The sequence below is a fragment of the Narcine bancroftii genome, chromosome 5 (genome assembly GCF_036971445.1).
Source record: "Narcine bancroftii isolate sNarBan1 chromosome 5, sNarBan1.hap1, whole genome shotgun sequence".
NCBI lineage: Eukaryota > Metazoa > Chordata > Chondrichthyes > Torpediniformes > Narcinidae > Narcine > Narcine bancroftii.
The window spans coordinates 66,542,781-66,560,706 of record NC_091473.1 but is presented as its reverse complement, the minus strand read 5'-3'; the positions used below and the strand labels follow the sequence as shown (position 1 = coordinate 66,560,706).

The 17,926-nt window shown below is 43.7% G+C and overlaps 1 protein-coding gene across 11 annotated transcripts in view; it reads left to right on the top strand.

Moving 5' to 3' along the window:
- The window catches only part of rasal2 (RAS protein activator like 2), a 512,219-nt gene that overhangs the window by 492,237 nt on the left and 2,056 nt on the right, over positions 1-17,926 (top strand). For 9 of the 11 annotated variants that reach the window (XM_069937680.1, XM_069937678.1, XM_069937684.1 and 6 more), the window contains 3 exons: positions 498-700; positions 3,213-3,278; positions 5,557-5,644. In XM_069937680.1, the coding sequence (XP_069793781.1) occupies positions 498-700; positions 3,213-3,278; positions 5,557-5,644 (357 nt within the window). The remainder of the gene's footprint in view (positions 1-497; positions 701-3,212; positions 3,279-5,556; positions 5,645-17,926) is intronic. The other 2 variants (XM_069937683.1, XM_069937682.1) reach the window with 1 other exon arrangement.

The window sequence follows — 17,926 nt, the reverse complement described above, 5'->3', positions numbered from 1 at the left end:
CCAGCCAGAACCCACCTTGGAGGTCTTGGCTGATATCAAGCAGGGGAGTCAAACAAGAACATCTGCAGATGCTGTGATCGAGTGCAGTGCACAAATGTGCTGGAGAAACTCAACAGGCCATGCATAGGAAGTAACCAACGTTTTGAGCTTGGTTCCTTCATCAGGAATGAGAAATATAGGGGCAATTGGAAATGAAAAGATCCAGAGCACTTTTGTGTATTGCAAGCAGGAGCGTCATCTTCAGAACTAGGCAAATCGGATTCTGACTAACTGCCTGCCCTAAAACTCCCCGTGATTACTGTATTAACTTTGCTGGAGGGTTTTAAGCTGCTGTTATATTTTGGCATTATATTTTGTGTCATGATTGATTAGCTTCAAATTTTGCAGTGGACATGGTTTCATTTTGCATTGGCCCTCTGACAGATATGGGGGAGTGTAAAGGAACAACATCTTTGGTGCTTTCTGCTTGGTTGGTTCACTCTCACCTTCTCTTCCAGTACGAGCAAGAGATCACCAAGCTCAAGGATCGGCTTAAAGTGTCCAGTCGAAGGCTGGAGGAGTATGAGCGCCGCTTGCTTGCTCAGGAGCAGCAGATGCAGAAGCTCTTGCTTGAGTACAAGTCCAGGTTGGAAGACAGTGAGGACAGGCTGCGCAGACAGCAGGAGGAGAAGGACAGTCAGATGAAAACCATCATCAGCAGGTCAGTCACGCTGGAGGGGACTTAGCAGCATTGGTGAAGAAAGGAAACAGTCAACGTTTTGGGTTTGAACCCCTTCATTGGATGAGGGGAGGGAGCTAGTGTCATGAGGTCAGAGTGGGAGTGGTTGGGCAGCCCCAGCAGGGGATTGATGAACCAGGGAGGGGTGGAAGGATGATGGACAGAGGCAGGTGAGCGGCAGATACCAGACAAAGGGAGAATGAGAAAGGTAAAAGGAGGTTGGATGGAAGAAGATGTCACACAGAGTGGAGGCAGCTGACTGAGAGCAATAAGTAGCAACAAAGACTGTCAGTGCTTGCATCTGTGGAATTCGGGAGATGATTATGGTGATGCAATCAAAATGATCGGGGAAAGGGGACAGATTGGACCAGATGGAACGGTCAAGGGAGGAGGGAAATAGAAGAGGATGGAACTAGATGATTGGAAGGGAATGGGAATGAGTGAGAGGTTAGTGATGGTGTGTGGGAAAGGCTCTTTCAGTCCTGTTTCTTCAGTTAGTTTGGCCAACTTATTTTTCAATGTTTCATTTGCTCTTTCCACTATTCCAGCTGCCTGTGGGCGCAGTGAAATTGTTTTTTCTGAGATGCTGACATAGGCCTTAATTTACTTTAGTAGTAAAATGTGGCCCATTGTCAGAGCTAATGATGGACTGGTATTATTTCCTGAAATATTCCTACTGTTACTTCTTCTGTGGCGTTTACTGTTGGTATTGCCTCTATCCATCTACTAAAAAGATCAATAATAACAAAGCAGTACTTATAGATGTGTACTCTCAGCAATTCTATAAAATCAATCTGTATACACTCAGACGGTCCTGGATTCTTTTTCTGACAGATAATACATTCCTGTGCCTTTCTTTGTGCCTCTTTTCTCAAAAGAGTGCCACTCCTACCATTCCCTCCTTAACTAAATATGTCATTGCATGTATATAGGCATCACAGGTAAAAATACATCAGGTGCACAAACATAAGGGGTGGTCCATAACCGAGTCTCGGGATTTCTGGTGCACCCCTGCTGTTTCCATAGTTCAATTTGATTTTCAGGGCATTCCCCTGAAGCTTTAATATATTCCCATGTCAGGCAGGGCCAGTCTATTCAACAGTTGGTTGTCTCTGTCCAAATAGATGGCAAGGGGTCCATGGATAGCAGCAGCTTTTTTGGTAGCATCTGCATGGGCATTCCCCAAGGAAATGGGGTCTTGGGCTTTATTGTGTGCATCACACTTAATTATTGTCAGGTGGGAAGGTTGGGACAGAGAAACCAGCAGGTTAGACACAAACGTTGCATTTTTAATAGACAATAGGTGCAGCAGAAGGCCATTTGGCCCTTCAGGCCAGCACTGCCGTTCACTGTGATCATGGCTGATCATCCACAATCAGTACCCCGTTCCTGTCTTGTTCCCATATCCCTTGACTCCACTATCTTTAAGAGCTTTATCTAACTCTTTCTTGAAAGTATCCAGAGAATTAGCCTCCACTGCCTTCTGAGCCAGATCATTCCACAGATCCACAACTTTCTGGGTGAAAAAGATTTTCCTCAACTCTGTTCTAAATGGCATACACCTTATTCTTAAACTGTGGCATGTTTCATGCCTCTAGTGTGTCCAATCCCTTAATAATATATGCTTCAATCAGATTCCCTCTCATCCTTCTAAATTCCAATGTATACAGGACCATTCACTCCAATCTTTCAACATATGACAGTCCCGCCATCCCGGGAATTAACCTTGTGAACCTACGCTGCACCCCCTCAATAGCAAAAATGTCCTTCCTCAAACTTGGAGATGAAACCTGCACTCAGTATTCCAGATTTGCTCTTGCCAAGGCCCTGTACAACTGCAGAAGGAACTCTTTGCTCCTATACTCAACTCCCCTTCTTATGATGCCCAACATCCCATTAGCTTTCTTCACTGTCTGCTGTACCTGCATGCTTATTTTCAGTGACTGATGAATAAGGACACCTTGATCTCATTGTACTTCCACTTTTCCTAATTTGACACCATTCTGATAGTAATCTGCCTTCATGTTCTTGCCACCAAACTGGATAACCTCACATTTATCCACATTAAACTGATTCTGACATGCATCTGACTACTCACCCAACCTGTCCAAGTCACCCTGCATTCTCATAACATTCTCCTCACATTTCACACTGACACCCAGCTTTGTGTCATCTGCAAATTTGCTATGTTACTTTTAATCCCCTTGACTAAATTAATAAGTGTATATTGTAAATAGCTGCAGTCCCAGCTATAGGGGCACCCAAGGAGGTCAAGAATCCACAATGCTGCCACAGCACACCAAAATCATGGGCAACTCCAAACACGTATCGTGAGTCGATGTAAATGTTAAGGGGTATATCCTTTCCTTTAATGCAGGTATGTGTTAAAGCCAAAGGTTCAGCTTGTTGTGAGGGGAGGGGGTTATAGAGGGCTGCAGCCTCTAGCACTGTATTGGTATCTCTTTAGGGAATGGCATGTGTGATCTGTTTTCAGCCACCTGCAGCCGATCCACTTCTTCCCAGAAAAGCTGACCCATATCTTCTGGTGGCACTGCTTCAGGTACATGCATCCCTGCTTCAAAATCAAAACAAATTTTCTCTGCCTGCTTGCGAGCATATTTCAGTACTGCACCTCCTTGCTCTTTTAGTCTAATTGCTTCATGGTAAAATACTGTGTCCTTGGCATTGTACTGTAAGCAGTTGTTCACAATCAAATTATAATCTTCTTCAAATTGGTCAAATGTCTGATATTGTTAGCCTTCAAGCTGTTTTTCCATTGGCTTTTCAATGTGATCGAAATAATCTGGTACCTCTTTTAGTGGTACAGGCTCACCAAAGATGTTTCCTGTGTCTTCCTGCTGGAGTTGTTCTAATGTTTTTTGGAGGAGGATAAAAAAAAGGGGGTCAGCTGTAGCTCCATTGCAAACTGCTGTGTCTTGACCTCTTCATGCTTTAGTTTTTCCCTTATCCAGATTAACTCAATGAGGAATCGTGCTCTTTCTAAGTCATGCCGTAATCGCTGCCATGATTTCAGCTGCTCTTTCGGTGCACATTTTTTCTCCTCTGATTCTCTTTGTTCTGCATTTTGCTGAGACTGCAAATGGGACTGTAACCACCAAAGGAGCAGAACATCATCTCTTGACTGTTGTCTTAATGTCCAATAGCTGTGAAGCCGCAGCATGAATTGGCTTTTCCATTGAAATACTAGTCGACCTGTGATCTTACTTAATCTGCTAATTCTACAAAGCTCTAGTGAAGCAGATCTCATCATTCTCCTCCTTCATTGTAACTAGTGAGAAAGGGGGCTTGGGGAATTTGCTCCAGGTTTTGGAGGGCTAGTAGCTGTGGTGGGGGTTGTGATGGCTGGGGTGCATATAGGAGTGGTCTTGCCCACAAAGTATCTTCTGATTCCTCATCATTCTGCAAGAATAGGTTCACCATGCCTGACAACAGGTCCCCAGGGTCACCTTGTTTCTATCATGTTTGGCCATTTTATTGATGAACAAGCATTGCCATATTTCTCAACCTTTGGGTGTCCCCTGCTTTGTACATAACTGCTGTCCCTCTTCTACTTGCATTGTCCCTCCAACTATGTTCTTTTGTCCTCTGCCATTCTTTTAAACCTTGCTCCTTCCATTCCTTTATTCATTTTTTCCACTTTTTCCCTATATTCTTTTCCCATATTTGTTCCGCTTTCTCTTTTTCCCTCACAGACCACATGCCACTGATTGGCCATTCTTTGTTGCCTAACCTTTTTGTTAATGCTGCTTTCAATTGTCAATATTCCTTTTGATGTTTGGGAACAAATAACATATTTGTTGTTCTGCGGTCCCCTCATTGCTTTTATCTTATGCTTGTCCCATTTCGTTACACATCTACTTGTCCAAATTACAATTTATCCTGGTCGAATTTTAAATTTAACCCAGACTCTGCTTACCTCATACATATTCCAAACAAACCTTCCAATCTTCCAAAATTCCACTAATCTTCCAAACTTATTCCAGATGAACTCTTATTATTTGTCCATACAAATCATCTATGTATCACCAAACAAATGTTTACTAACCTGTACACCTCCTTCTAGTTTTTTTTTCGGATCCAGGCAGGGAACCAGGTCTACCTCGGACGAGGGATAACCATGCTCCTGGATGGCAATGTAGGAGTCAGACACAAAGGATCTGAAGGCACCTTTATTTCTCCTTTAGGCTTTCTGAACGCCGTCTGCCACTTCCCCAGTCTGGAGGTACCCTGATGTCCCAGTGAGATCCTGCGGACTATGCCAATGTTGAAGTTGACCCGCGCTGTAATAAAACAATAGCAGAACAAAAGCTAACGGGAGTGAGGTGTACAAAAAAAGAGTAAAAAGTGTAACTCAAACTTTGCACTGATCCCCTCTCAGAGTACACAGTATCCTTGGACAGATGCCTACATGCAGTTTTACATATTTTTACCATTGGCAATCAAATGTTTTTGCTAATTCTGTCCTTCGCACTTTCTGTGACTTACAACCCAACAACTTTCTGATATGTCATATCGCTTGCTTAGTACTCCCGTCCCATTCTGCATTAACTCTTTGTTGGCCTACTTACTACAGCAGAAGCCCCCTTCCCATAATTCTTTACAGATGTAAGAAAAATAAAGGGTTATGGATATGCGGTAGGATGGATTAAAATGTTGTGGAATAGGTTTCCATAGATCAGCACAACATCGAGGACTGAAGGACTTGTACTGTGCTATAATGTTCTTTGAAAGATATAGATGTCACCCTTCCTCTCTCCGTGTCTGTGATGCACATTTGCTCTTGTATTCTAACACTGCTCTCATTGATTGGTTCACAGGCTAATGGCAGTAGAAGAAGAGTTGCGGAAAGACCACTCAGAAATGCAGGCTGTGATTGATGCCAAACAAAAGATTATTGATGCTCAAGTGAGTACATTTCAGTATTCAGTCAAGTGCTTTTAAATTTTGAACACTTCAGCTCTTCCGTCTCAGTTTGATTCAATTCCCAAATATCCACCATATGGCCACTGAGCTTTGTACAGAAGCTACTTATTTTTATCAGTTGTGGAGAAATCTAAAGGGAATTCAGAACATTTGTTCTTGAAAATTAATGGGAGATCATGCCACACAGTGCGGGGAGAACTCTGAAGGTAAAATTAAGTTAATTACACAGTGTTGGATGCGTGCTACTGCGAAGTGTGGAAAGAACCACACACACACACACACACAAGGAGTCAAAGTTGAAGACTGATATATTGCACTGGCAGCTCTGCTTATATTCTCTCCCCACTGCTTATGTCACGGCAGCGCCGATCTCTGATTGGGTGGTGTTCCCGCCATTGCTCGTTGTTTCCCGCTGTACAGGTGATCATCTGGGAAGAAGGCTGTTGGCCCCCGCACGGTCACGTTTGTTGGCCATTTTATGTACCAGGTCGCATTCCGGTTAGAAAAGAAGATAGTTTAATTGAGAATTATAATGAGCCCCATGATAACCACACCACTTCTGAAAACAGTTTGGAGTTGCTGCTATGAAGCCAACAGAAACTCTTGATTACAACAAGAAACAAAAGCCAACAGGGGATCAATTTTCCTTTAGTTAGTCGCACAGAACATACGTAAGAGTATTCAATTCTGTAAATTGCATTCTTTCAACTCATACCAAGGTAGTTTTGGGAGAGACGCAAAGGTGAACGCTCATCTCTGCATCAGATATGACACCAAGTTCATGAAGTGTCTCAGTCTCAGGAACTAGGGAGAATGGAGACAATCATGAGTAACTTCCTCAGTCTTTGCAAGATTCACCCAGATGTAATGGTGACATTTATGCCTGACTTAACTTAAATTTGAATAAATTCACTTTCAGTCAACCAAGCTTGATATTTCAAACATGAACTGAAAGTAGACTTTTTCAAATAACTGCCACTTGTGGGCAGTTCTTCAAATGCAAGAGTCCTTCCAAAATATTTTTTTTTAAATTAGTTCATAATTAAAGAGACTCAAAGCATAAGCAACATGAAAAATTCTGAGATGCAAGTAAATATAGCAAGCAGGACAAAGACCATGAACTTGATTTCAGTTTTGTTTGTTGGACAGGATCCAACTGACATCATCCATTTCCCCCCACCCCTCTGGTCTCAACTTGTGAGGAAGTCACCTTGAGATCCTGCTCCCAGTGCTGGCAGCAGCTGCTGTCAATCATTATTGTTGATTACATCATACAGCCACTGGTGTCCTTGTGGGATTGTGGAATTGATGTGAAGATCAGTTCAGTGTGATTTTATGAAATGGCAGAGCAGGTTCAAGGAGCTGAATTTCCTGTGCCGAATTTCTACGTATTGTAGCATGTGTGTTACCATGAAATGTGGAAAGAACAACACACACCCAAGAAGTCGGTCGAAGACTGTTTTATTACACTGGCAACTTGGCTTATTATTCTCTCCCTGCTGCTGACAACAGGAGTGATGTCACGGTAGCGCCAGCCTCAGATTGGTCGGCATTCCCGCCATTGTTTCCTGCCGTGCAGGTTGTCATCTGGGACAAAGGTCATGGGCCCCCACGGGGTCCATGCAGTCACCATGATCACCAGCCATCTTGTGTACTGGGTTGCATCCTGGTTAGCAGACAGACCACTACACGACTCGCCCCCAGAACTGGCAATCGGAGTGCTGTCTGCCGCTTTTGCCTACCTCTGTGTCATGGGGGCTGTGTGGAGACTGGTTGGCTAATGTCCAGGTGTGCTGGCTTGTGGCAACAATGGTAAAGTCTCTTCCTTACTGCTGATATCCATTGCACTTGTCGACCCATTATGTCTGATTTCTTTGTACAGCCCCTCATATGGCCATTGCAGAGGTGTCTGGTGTGCCTCCCTCCAAACAAAAATGTACTCACAGGTCTCTTTGGGGACATAGGACTTGACCTGGCCGTGCGGCAGAGGTTGCAGAGGGGCAAGAGTACTGTTACGGAATCCAGAGGACCCCAAAAACCAGCACCAATAGATATGAACCACAACACAGGGTTACTTAAACAAAAGTAGTTTTTAATTATAATTGAACAAGAAAACAGAATTAAACTTTTACTTATTACTTAACCTGCCTAACCTACTTAATACCCCTCTAATACTAAGCGCAAGTGTGTGTAATGTATATTTAAGATTAGAAAAGTTCTTTGGATCACAGTCCAATCTCACTGGTTGCAGGCAATTCTTATATTGTGCACAGAGGTTAGCATTAATAAAGTTAATCAGTCTTTGGTGCTTAACAGGCAAATGATTACCACTTAGGAGGATTCTTGTTGGTCTTCAGAGAGAGATTCCTTTTCCAGGACATCCGCAACTGATTCCTTCCTAATCAGTCTTGCTGACAAAACTTGCCCCCTTCAGGGTTCTCCAGATGATCCTCTTTCTTTCAGGTCACCTTTCAGACCACCAGCCTTCTCCTTTGACCTGCCAGCTTGTCCTTCTGGAACTGATTTCTGTGTCTCTCCTCTGTTTCACTCTCTCCCTCTCTGAGAGCAAAATTGTTCTCCCCTACCTGCAAAGATCACATGTTCTCCCAGTCAAGCTAATTCTGCAACTTTGTTGCTTTTTTTTGCAAAAAGCATTCTGCAAAAGTCCTGCAAAGATACTGTGTTTTAAAATGTTTGTGTGCAACGTGCTCTAACAATTCCTCCCAAACCACCTCTAAATACTCTGTCACAGTACCCATTCTTTCTCTCACGTTTGTCATTAAGGCTGTTGGGTTTTTGGTTCTTTGGCGGCAGCCGAGAACTCCCCTAGTATCACCAAAAGCGCACCATACACCATCTCGGCTGCTGAGGCATTGAATTCTTCTTTTGGTATGGTACAGATCCCCAGGGGGACCCAGGATAGTTCATCTGCCCAGTTCAGTCCCTTGAGCCAAGCCATCAAGGCCGCTGCACCAACCCGTTGGCCTGAGGGTGATACGCCATAGTATGGTGGAGCTGGGTTCCCAGCAAGGTGGCCAGTGCCGCCCAGAGTCCTGAAGTGAACTGTGCACCTCTATTGTAAGTCGTATGCTCCAGGACTCCAAATCCTGACACCCAGGTGTTAATCAGTGCTCTGGCACAGGATTCAGTGGTTATGTCAGCCAGCAGGACCACTTTTGACCACCTTGTGGAGCAGTCAGTCATGGTGAGGAAGTATCTTACCCTGCGGGAGACTGGTAAATTGGCCCTACTATGTCAATATGGAGGTGGCTTTACCTACATCACGCTGTCCCGAATGTCTGGGGTGGGGGAGGGGGGGTACTTTAACATGTGTCTGCACTTTCAATTTCTGGCAGTGTGTGCAAGTCTTGGCCCACTGACTGACTTGTTTCCGGAGACCGTGCCAGACGAAGCTACTGGCCACAATTTTGACAGAAGATCTGATGGTTGGGTGCGCCAGGTTGTGCACCACGTTGAAGACCTGTCGTCATGCTGTTGACATGATGGGACAGGGTTTTCTGGTGGAGATGTTGCAGAGGACCATCTTGTTACCAGAGCCGATGGCGACGTCTTCCAGTCTGAGCCTGGAAACTGCCGTCCTATATGCCGGTTTTCCCTACATTGCCAGGATCACAAGATCTTTCTTCCATACCTTGGCTTGGGCTTCAAAGTCTATTCCCTGGGACAGGGTCTGCATGGATTCAATTGAGGGGCATGACAGTGCGTTGGTCACCATGTTGGTTTTCCCTACGTTGTGTTGAATGTCTGTGGTGAACTCAGACACATATGAGAGGTGGAGGAGTCACGTGATGGAGTAGTGGCCGGACGGTGAACTCCAGCCCTCTCCAGAAAAGTCGGGAAAAACAAAGGAAAACACAAAGGCACAGAAATAAAAGTTACAGAAAAGTGAGTATAAAGGTGGAAAGAAGATGGCGACAAAAAAAGAAAAATCAAAATCAACGGTAAGAAGAGAGGAAGAGAAGACAACGGAGGAAAAAGGTGAAGGCCTTACCTGTCCGAAGAGGCCCGCTGCGGAGAGAGAAACCCGCTCCCTCAGGTCGGTAAATAATGGACTACAAAAATGGCTCGCTGAGCCGAGTAAAAGTGCGCAACCGCGCATGAAAAAAAACACACCGACGGGAGGGGGGACCAGCTGGGGAGTCGATCTCCACAGCCGGCAACGACAGCTGCAGAACACCTGCAGCAAGAAGAGACCACAGAAGACAATAGAAACAAGAAAGAAGAGAAGGAAAGGGCAACAAAGAAACAACAGATGGCCAACCCAGAGGAAGAAGAAGAGGAAGAGGAAGAGTACAGTGAAATAGAAGAAGAAAAGAAAGGCAAGATAAAGGAGGTACTTTCTCTTATTAAGGGATACATGGAGTCATTTAAAGAATGGCAAACACAGGAATTTAATGATTTAAGAAAAAGAATAAACAACACAGAAGAGAAAATGAATAAAATAGATATGACCTTAACAGAAATGGGAAAGAAAATGGACAAGATGGAAGAGCGGGCAGTAGCAGCAGAAATGGAGGTAGAAGACTTAAAAAAGAAATTGGAGGAATCTAATAAAAAAACTAAAGAGACACAAGAACTACTAGCTTAAAAAATAGATACAATGGAAAATTATAGCAGAAGAAATAACATAAAGATAGTGGGCCTTAAGGAAGATGAAGAAGGCAAGAATATGAGAGAGTTTATAAAAGATTGGATCCCTAAGACCCTAGGATGTCCAGAACTACAGCAAGAAATGGAAATAGAAAGGGCACATAGAGTATTGGCCTCTAAACCACAACCACAACAAAAACCAAGATCTATTGTAGTAAAATTCCTAAGATATACTACAAGAGAAAAGGTACTGGAGAAGACAATGGAAAAAGTAAGAGAGGGCAACAAACCACTGGAGTACAAAGGGCAAAAAATCTTCATTTATCCAGATATAAGTTTTGAACTCCTAAAGAAGAGAAAAGAGTTCAATACAGCAAAGGCGATTTTATGGAAGAAAGGGTATAAATTTATACTAAAGCATCCAGCGGTATTGAAAATATTTATTCCAGGACAACAAAACAGACTATTCTCGGATCCAGAAGAAGCACGAAAATTTGCAGAACAATTACAAAAATAGACTGAGGGAGGAAGACGGGTAATGAGAGTAAAAATGATCACGATTGATATGTATGTGGGTAAAGACAAAAATAGACTGAGGGATGAAGACGGGTAATGAGAGTAAAAATGATCACGATTGATATGTATGCGGGTAAAGAGGTATAAAAGTGAATAGAGACAATGTGCATACGTGAATGTATCTGTACTTAGAGGAAAATATAGATAGTATAGACAAGAATTAATAAGGGAAGGTAATGGAATAGAGAGAATAAGGAGGGAATTAAAAGAGTGACCTTTGTGACATATGAAAAGTGAAATCTTTTCTGGGGGGGGCTGGGTGGGGGGAAATAGCGGTCACTGCAAAATCAGTTGACGCTTGCGAGTGGATTCGCAAATCCAAATGGAGAGGGGAGATGTGGTTGTCCGACAAGGGATAAAGGACAACTCAGGAGGTGAAGGAGAGATTGGGGATAAATAAGATAGAAATAGGAGAATAAGGAGATGTTGGAGGAATGTTGTCTTATAAAGAGTTGAAAATAAGAAAACAGAAATGGAAAAGGAGGAAAGGTAATGATGGAAAAACGGAAAGAGAAGATAAACAAAATATAAAAGGGCTACGCTGAACTATATGACTTTAAATATTAATGGAATACATAACCAAATTAAAAGGAAGAAACTACTAAATTTAAATGAATAAATGTATTCCATTAGAAAAAATAACATATAGGTTAAGAAATAATATTGAAATATTCGAACAAGTATGGGAGCCTTACATTAAATACAATAGCGAAAACCTACCGGGGACAAACATTACCTAAGTTGATGGAAGGAGAAGGAAAGAAAAGAATGGACTCAGTAGAATTTCTGGTATATTTTTGTTGAATGACAACATTGTCTGACTGGCTTAATGCAACCTAGATTGTATACCTAAAATGGATGAGAGGGGGGGGTGGGGGGGTGGCTTGGGAGGAGGGAGGTGGGGGGGGAGAAAAAGTCACTGTATATGTGTGAAAAAGAAATAGTGTATATCATGGCTAATGTGATTTATGGTGTGAAAAATAAAAAATTTAAAAAAAAAAGACACATATGAGAGGTATCGCTGCTGCCTGGCCGACCATGGGTTCGGCACTTTATGGAAGGCAAAGGTAAACAGTTTATGGTCTGTGAAGACCCTGAATTATCTACCTTCCAAAAGTATCTGAAGTGCCTGACTGCCAGGTACAGCGCCAATAGTTCACAGTCAAATGTGCTGTATTTGAGTACGGGTGGCCGGAGGTACCTACTGAAGAAGGCCAAGGACTGCCAATGCCCTTCGATGAATTGGTCCAGTACACCTCCTCCCGCTCTGCTGGAGGTGTCTACTATGAGAGCAGTTGGTGCCTCTGGCCTGGAGTGTACCAGAAGGGTGGCATTGGCCAGTGCATCCTTAGCCTTCTGGAACACCTCTGAGGCCTTATTGTCCCAGGTAATGTCTTTACCTTTTCCCGCCATGAGTCCGAATAGGGGGAGCATGATGCAGGCCATTGCCGGTATGAAACAGTGATAAAAATTAATCATACCAGTGAATTTTTGCAGCCCCTTCACTGTACGGGGCTTGGCAAAGCACCACCCAGTCCAAACTGGCACTTAGCAGGGTTTATAGTTAGACTGAATTCCTGCACCCAGGTGCACAGTTGCCTTAGATGAGCTGTGTAGTCTGTGCGATGGCAGCTGGCAATGAGAATATCATCCAGATAGATGAACGTGATGTAAGATCCCGACCCACTGCATCCGCTTCTGGAATGTCATAGCTGCATTTTTAAGTCCAAAGGGCATTCTCAGGAACTTGAAATGTCCAAAAGGGGTAATGGTGGTGGTTTTAGAGATGTAATCAGGATGGGCCGGGATCTGGTGATAGCCCCTGATGAAGTCGACTTTTGAAAATACCCATGCCCCTTCTAACTTAGCGGTTAAGTCTGGGATGTGGGCAAGGAGTATCTGTCAGGTGTGGTGGCCTCATTGAGGCAGCGATAGTCACCACAAGGCCTCTACCCTCCTGCTGCCTTCGGTGCCCTTGTGCAGGGGGGATGCCCAAGGGCTGTCAGAACGCTGCATTATCCCCAGCTCTTCCATTTTTTAAAAACTCCTCCTTGGTGAGGGTGAGCTTCTCAGGGGGTGGGGGTTGGGGAGAAATGCGGCAATGCCCTGGTGTGGAGCGAGGGGTCCTTGGTGAGAATGTGATGCCTTACCCCATGCTTCGGTTCGGTGAAGGAAAACTGTAGTGCCACGATCGAAGAAAACTCCGCCAGGATATGTGTGAATGCGTTGTCGGACAATGTAACGGGTCCATTTGCCTCTCTGTTTGCTGTGGCCTTGTTGCTGTTTGTGTGTAGCGGCTAGTGATCTGCTCCACCAAGGTGACACTTTCCTTCTTCACTCTCCAGGCTGTGACTTTCCTGGGGTTGCTGATGTCCTCATCAGCAAGCAAGAGTCAGATATCCTTGGGCAGTTGCTCCAGGAAAATTTGCTCAAAGAGCAAGCAAGGCTTGTGTCCCTCAGCAAGGGCGAGCATCTCGCCCATGAGGGCAAATGGTGCCCTGTCCCCCAAACCGACTATATTCAACTATCAGGTGGCACGATCCCGCCGTGAGACCCTGAGGTACAAGTTAATAGCTCTTTGAGGGCCTCGTATTTGCCTTGCTCCGGAGGCTGCTGTAGGAAATTGATGACCCTTACTGCCATGTTCTGGTCAAGTGAGCTCACCACATAATAGTAGCCTATGGCGTCAGTGGTGATCTGTTGGAGATGTAACTAAGCCTCGGCCTGTTCGAACCACAGATGTGGCTGCATCATCCAGAATGTTGGCAGCTTCAACAAAACCACATGAAGAGCCGCCTGGTCCATAGTCTTTGGATCCAACTGGCAGTTGGTCCTGTTGGGGTCACCAATGCAGCGTGCGTGTTACACGAAGTGTGGAAAGAACGACACACACACACACTCAAGGAATCGAAGTCGAAGACTGGTTTATTGCATTGGCAACTTGGCTTATATTCGCTCCCCACTGCTGACAAAAGGAGTGACGTTACGGCAACGCTGGCCTCAGGTTGGTTGGCATTCCCGCTGTTGCTCGTTGCTTCCCATTGTGCTGGTTGTCATCTGGAATTAAGGTCGTTGGCCCCTGCAGGATACACAGTCGCAAGCCATCATGTGTACTGGGTCATGTCCTGGTTAACAGGTTGCTACAGTATATATAGTAGAGTCATTGCTGTCTACTGTCATTGCTGCAGCAACAGACCCTTTGGCCCAATTTATTTGTGCTGACCAAGTTGGCAGCCTGGGGCAGTCCAATTTGCTATATCCTTCTTGAACATTCTCAATACATTGTAATTGTACCCGTTGTTAATGTGAGCTTGTTTGATCTCAGAATTGCTGAATTGCCTTTCAAAGGGTCACAGTGAAACCAACGTAAATGCCCCCTCCAAAGCTGTGATTTTTTTTGGCTCAACCACAAAATCAGGACATATTATGATCACCAAGGAATGAGAGAAGCTAACTTGGTGCTTTAATGTAGTTGCCATCTCTGAAGGTCTAATACTATGTGTGGTGTCAATTTTAACCCCATGTTTTACTTTGAGAAGTTAAAAATTTTGTTGTTAACTTTCTCAACATGTTCTGATGGCACCTCATGGCAACATTTGAATCTTTTGAATGATCAGCATTTGATTTTAAGCTTGTACTTCATGTTGATTTTCTGTTAGCATTTGGGAAAATTGGTCTTTATGTATTTTTTGGTGTATTTTTATTGAGAACAACATCACTTGCAAAGTCCAGTTTTTATTTCACCTCTTTGTGACATTGCATCAATATTTTCATCAACTACTTCCATGATCACCCTGTGGCAAGAACAAAAATAACAGTCCAGGGACACAAGCAATAGCTGTAAAACAGAGGTAAAACAAAACCAAATTAGGTTGAGAAATTCCTCTCCATCGTTTCATTAACTGCTCAATGAGATACTGATAAAGTAAATGAAAGAATCCAAGCTATCAACTAACAATGCACAGCAACATAGGTAAGAACATTTCTCAACATGGACACACTGTTCCTTCACTAGGAAAGTTGAATTATGTTTGAAACATCTAAACCAGGGGTGGTCAAGCCTTTAATTTTTAATTTAGACATAGAGCGTGGTAACAGGCCATTTCGTCCCATGAGTCCGTGCCACCCAATTAATCTACACCCCAGGTATGGACTCGTGAGCCAAAAGGGTAGCAAGGGATGGAGTAATTTATGCTTGGAGCTAGAGGAAGTATGTAGGTAATGAATGAATACCTCACATTGGTATTGTTAGTGAGAACAGAGAGAGGTATGTTTATATTCTTGGTCATGTTGAAATCAAGGAAGAGGAGATGTTAGGACTCAAGGTGGATGCCCCCAGGGCCTGTTGGGATCTATCCCAGAGAGGAGTTGCAGGGACCTTTTTAGGGATTTGTCCACATATACCCATTAGCCACAGGTGAGGTCTCAGGACCGCAATATTGGCTTTTTTTTTGTTAAAATTGATTTCATTGATAATCAACAAAATTTCAGGCCACTGCACCTTGCATTAGTGGCAGAGAAATTATGGTGAAGATTCTTCAGGTTACGATCTACACTCATTTGAAAAGCATGGACAATGACTTTCTGAAGAGAAGATTTTTGAGGAGGTTATGATCAGTAATGTCTGAATAGATTTTAGTAAAGCATTCAACAAGGTTTAAATTGCTAGACTAATCCAGAAGGTGAAGGCACATGGGATACATGGTGACTTGGAGGGTTGGATTCAAACTTGGCCAGGAGGTCTGTGACCAGTGGTGTATTCAAACTTGGCCAGGAGGACTGTGTAAGAGTGATAGGTGCTTGGAACAGGCTGCCAGAGTATCTGGTGTAAGCAGGTATGACAATAATGTCCAAGAGGTATGTACACACGCAACATCAACAGGCAGTGAATAGAGGTTTTTAAGTCAAACTGGCACCTTTTTGGAAGAGACATCATGGCACAAAGGGCCTCTTCCTGTACTTTCCTGTTCCATGTCTCATTGAAACGATAAGCTTGCATCTTTTGGCTGTTGTTCTTGTTTTTTTTATTGGAAAGCATCTTTCTGTTTGACTCTGATTTCCAATCAATTCTTTGACTGCAAAAACTCAGGAACAGGAGTCATTCACCAGGACTTTAATGTAATCATGTGCAATCCATGGTGGCCTGGATTCCTCTGAGGTGCCATTTCTCCCCACCCTTCTGTTTCTTGAGTTGTCCAAGATTTCTCCACCTCCACTTTAAATGCTTCAGAGGATCCAGCTGCTGCCATCCACTGGGGCAGAGTTCCAGAGTTTCAAACGAGCAACCCCATATCTTGTGGTTGCCCCCTCAGAATCAGTGTGCAGGAGGTCATTCAGCCCTTCTAGCCTGCTCCACCATTCCATACAATCACATCTGATCATCCTGCTTTCTCTCCATACCCCCGATCCCTTCAGCCACCAGAGCCACATCCAACTGCCTTTTGAACATATCAAACAAACTGGTCTCAGCAACCTTCTTTGGCAGGAAGTTTCACATTCTCTGAGTGAAGAAGTTTCTCCTCATCTCAATGGCTTCCCCTTCTCCTTCAACTCTGACCCTTGATTATGGACTTCTATATTTGACTCTGACCCCTGGTTATAGAATTTCCCAACATTGGGAACATTCTACCTGCATCTAACAGTCCAGACATTGATGAGATTCCCCCCCCCCCAAATTCTTCTGAATTCCATTGAGTATCACCTTAGTCTATCCAGTCTTTCTTCATCCATCAGAACTGCCATCCCAGGGGTCAGTCTGGTGAACCTTCACTGCACACCCTCCATGGCAAAAATATCCTTTCTTAGATTAAGAGACCAAAGCTGCGCACAATACTCAAGGTGTGACCTCACCAAGGCTCACAGTTAGACCTCCCTTCTTCTGTATTCTAATCTCACAATAAAGGCCAAACTGCTGTTTGCTTTCTTCACCACCTCCTGTACCTGCAATCCAATCTTCATGAACTGATGCATCACAGCACCCAGGTATCCTTGGATTGTCCCCTTATCCAAATTTGTAATTATACAGATAACCTGCCTTCCTGTTATTGCCATCAAAACGGACAACCTCACTTTTATCAACGTGATACTGCATCTGCCCATTCTCCTCATCTGTCCAGTCTCCTACTTCATTTACCATTCTTTTGCCCTCTCAAACTATCTACATCTGTCTGCTCCTCATTCTTGCCATTTTTGTTCCCATTATTCCCTTTCTCTCTTCTTGTTTACTGCCATTCTTGAATTTTGTTTTTCTCAATCTCTTCCAGTTGCTCTCCATCATTTCTTTTTGCCCCATTGAATTCCCCTTCCCAATTGTCCTGCTAAGATTTGGTTCGTCCCTTGGTCAACATGGAAGCTCTTCTATCCTGCTACATGTTGGACTAATTGATTGTGACTTTGAAACAACCTTTTGGCTACTTTTTGTGTAATAATGCTTTCTTCCCTCAATTGTGGGTTTATCACAAAACAGCAAGCTCTTCAGAAAATAGCCATGTTGGCTGATTATTGCCTGTGACATGTGCACTGTATTGATTGCAGGTCAATTATGAGGATGGGATGAGCATTACAGGCAAGTAAGATTCTGTCTTCTGGGAAAGCCGTTCACAGAGATGAGAAATCATCATCAATCCCTTCCTATCTGGCTACCATGGTGTGGACATGTTATTGCATGTTCTGACTGTGTGGTTTAGTTTCCTCACTCCATTTATCGACACCATATCTTCTCTTTGATAAAAGAGTTATAAAAAAGTGAATGAAGCAGGTCTCTGGTTTGATCGCAACAACCAAACGTTACATCACTCCACACAGCTATGGTGGTACATCAGACTTGAAGAGAAACGCTTCAATTTTTCTTTTTCTTTGATCCGTTTTCCTTCAGTAAACCATAGCTCTGTCTGGAGATTTCCTGGGCATTGGGCATTGATAATTCTTCAGCCAAGTAGCTATGTGTCACCCAGGTGGCTGCACACAGTTCAATCTTGGGAGATCATGAATGCCGAGACTAATTCTTTCCAGTCAACCCTCTGTATAGCCATGAGAAATGGGCCTTGGATAAGATCAGTTCCCCAAGAACAGAATACC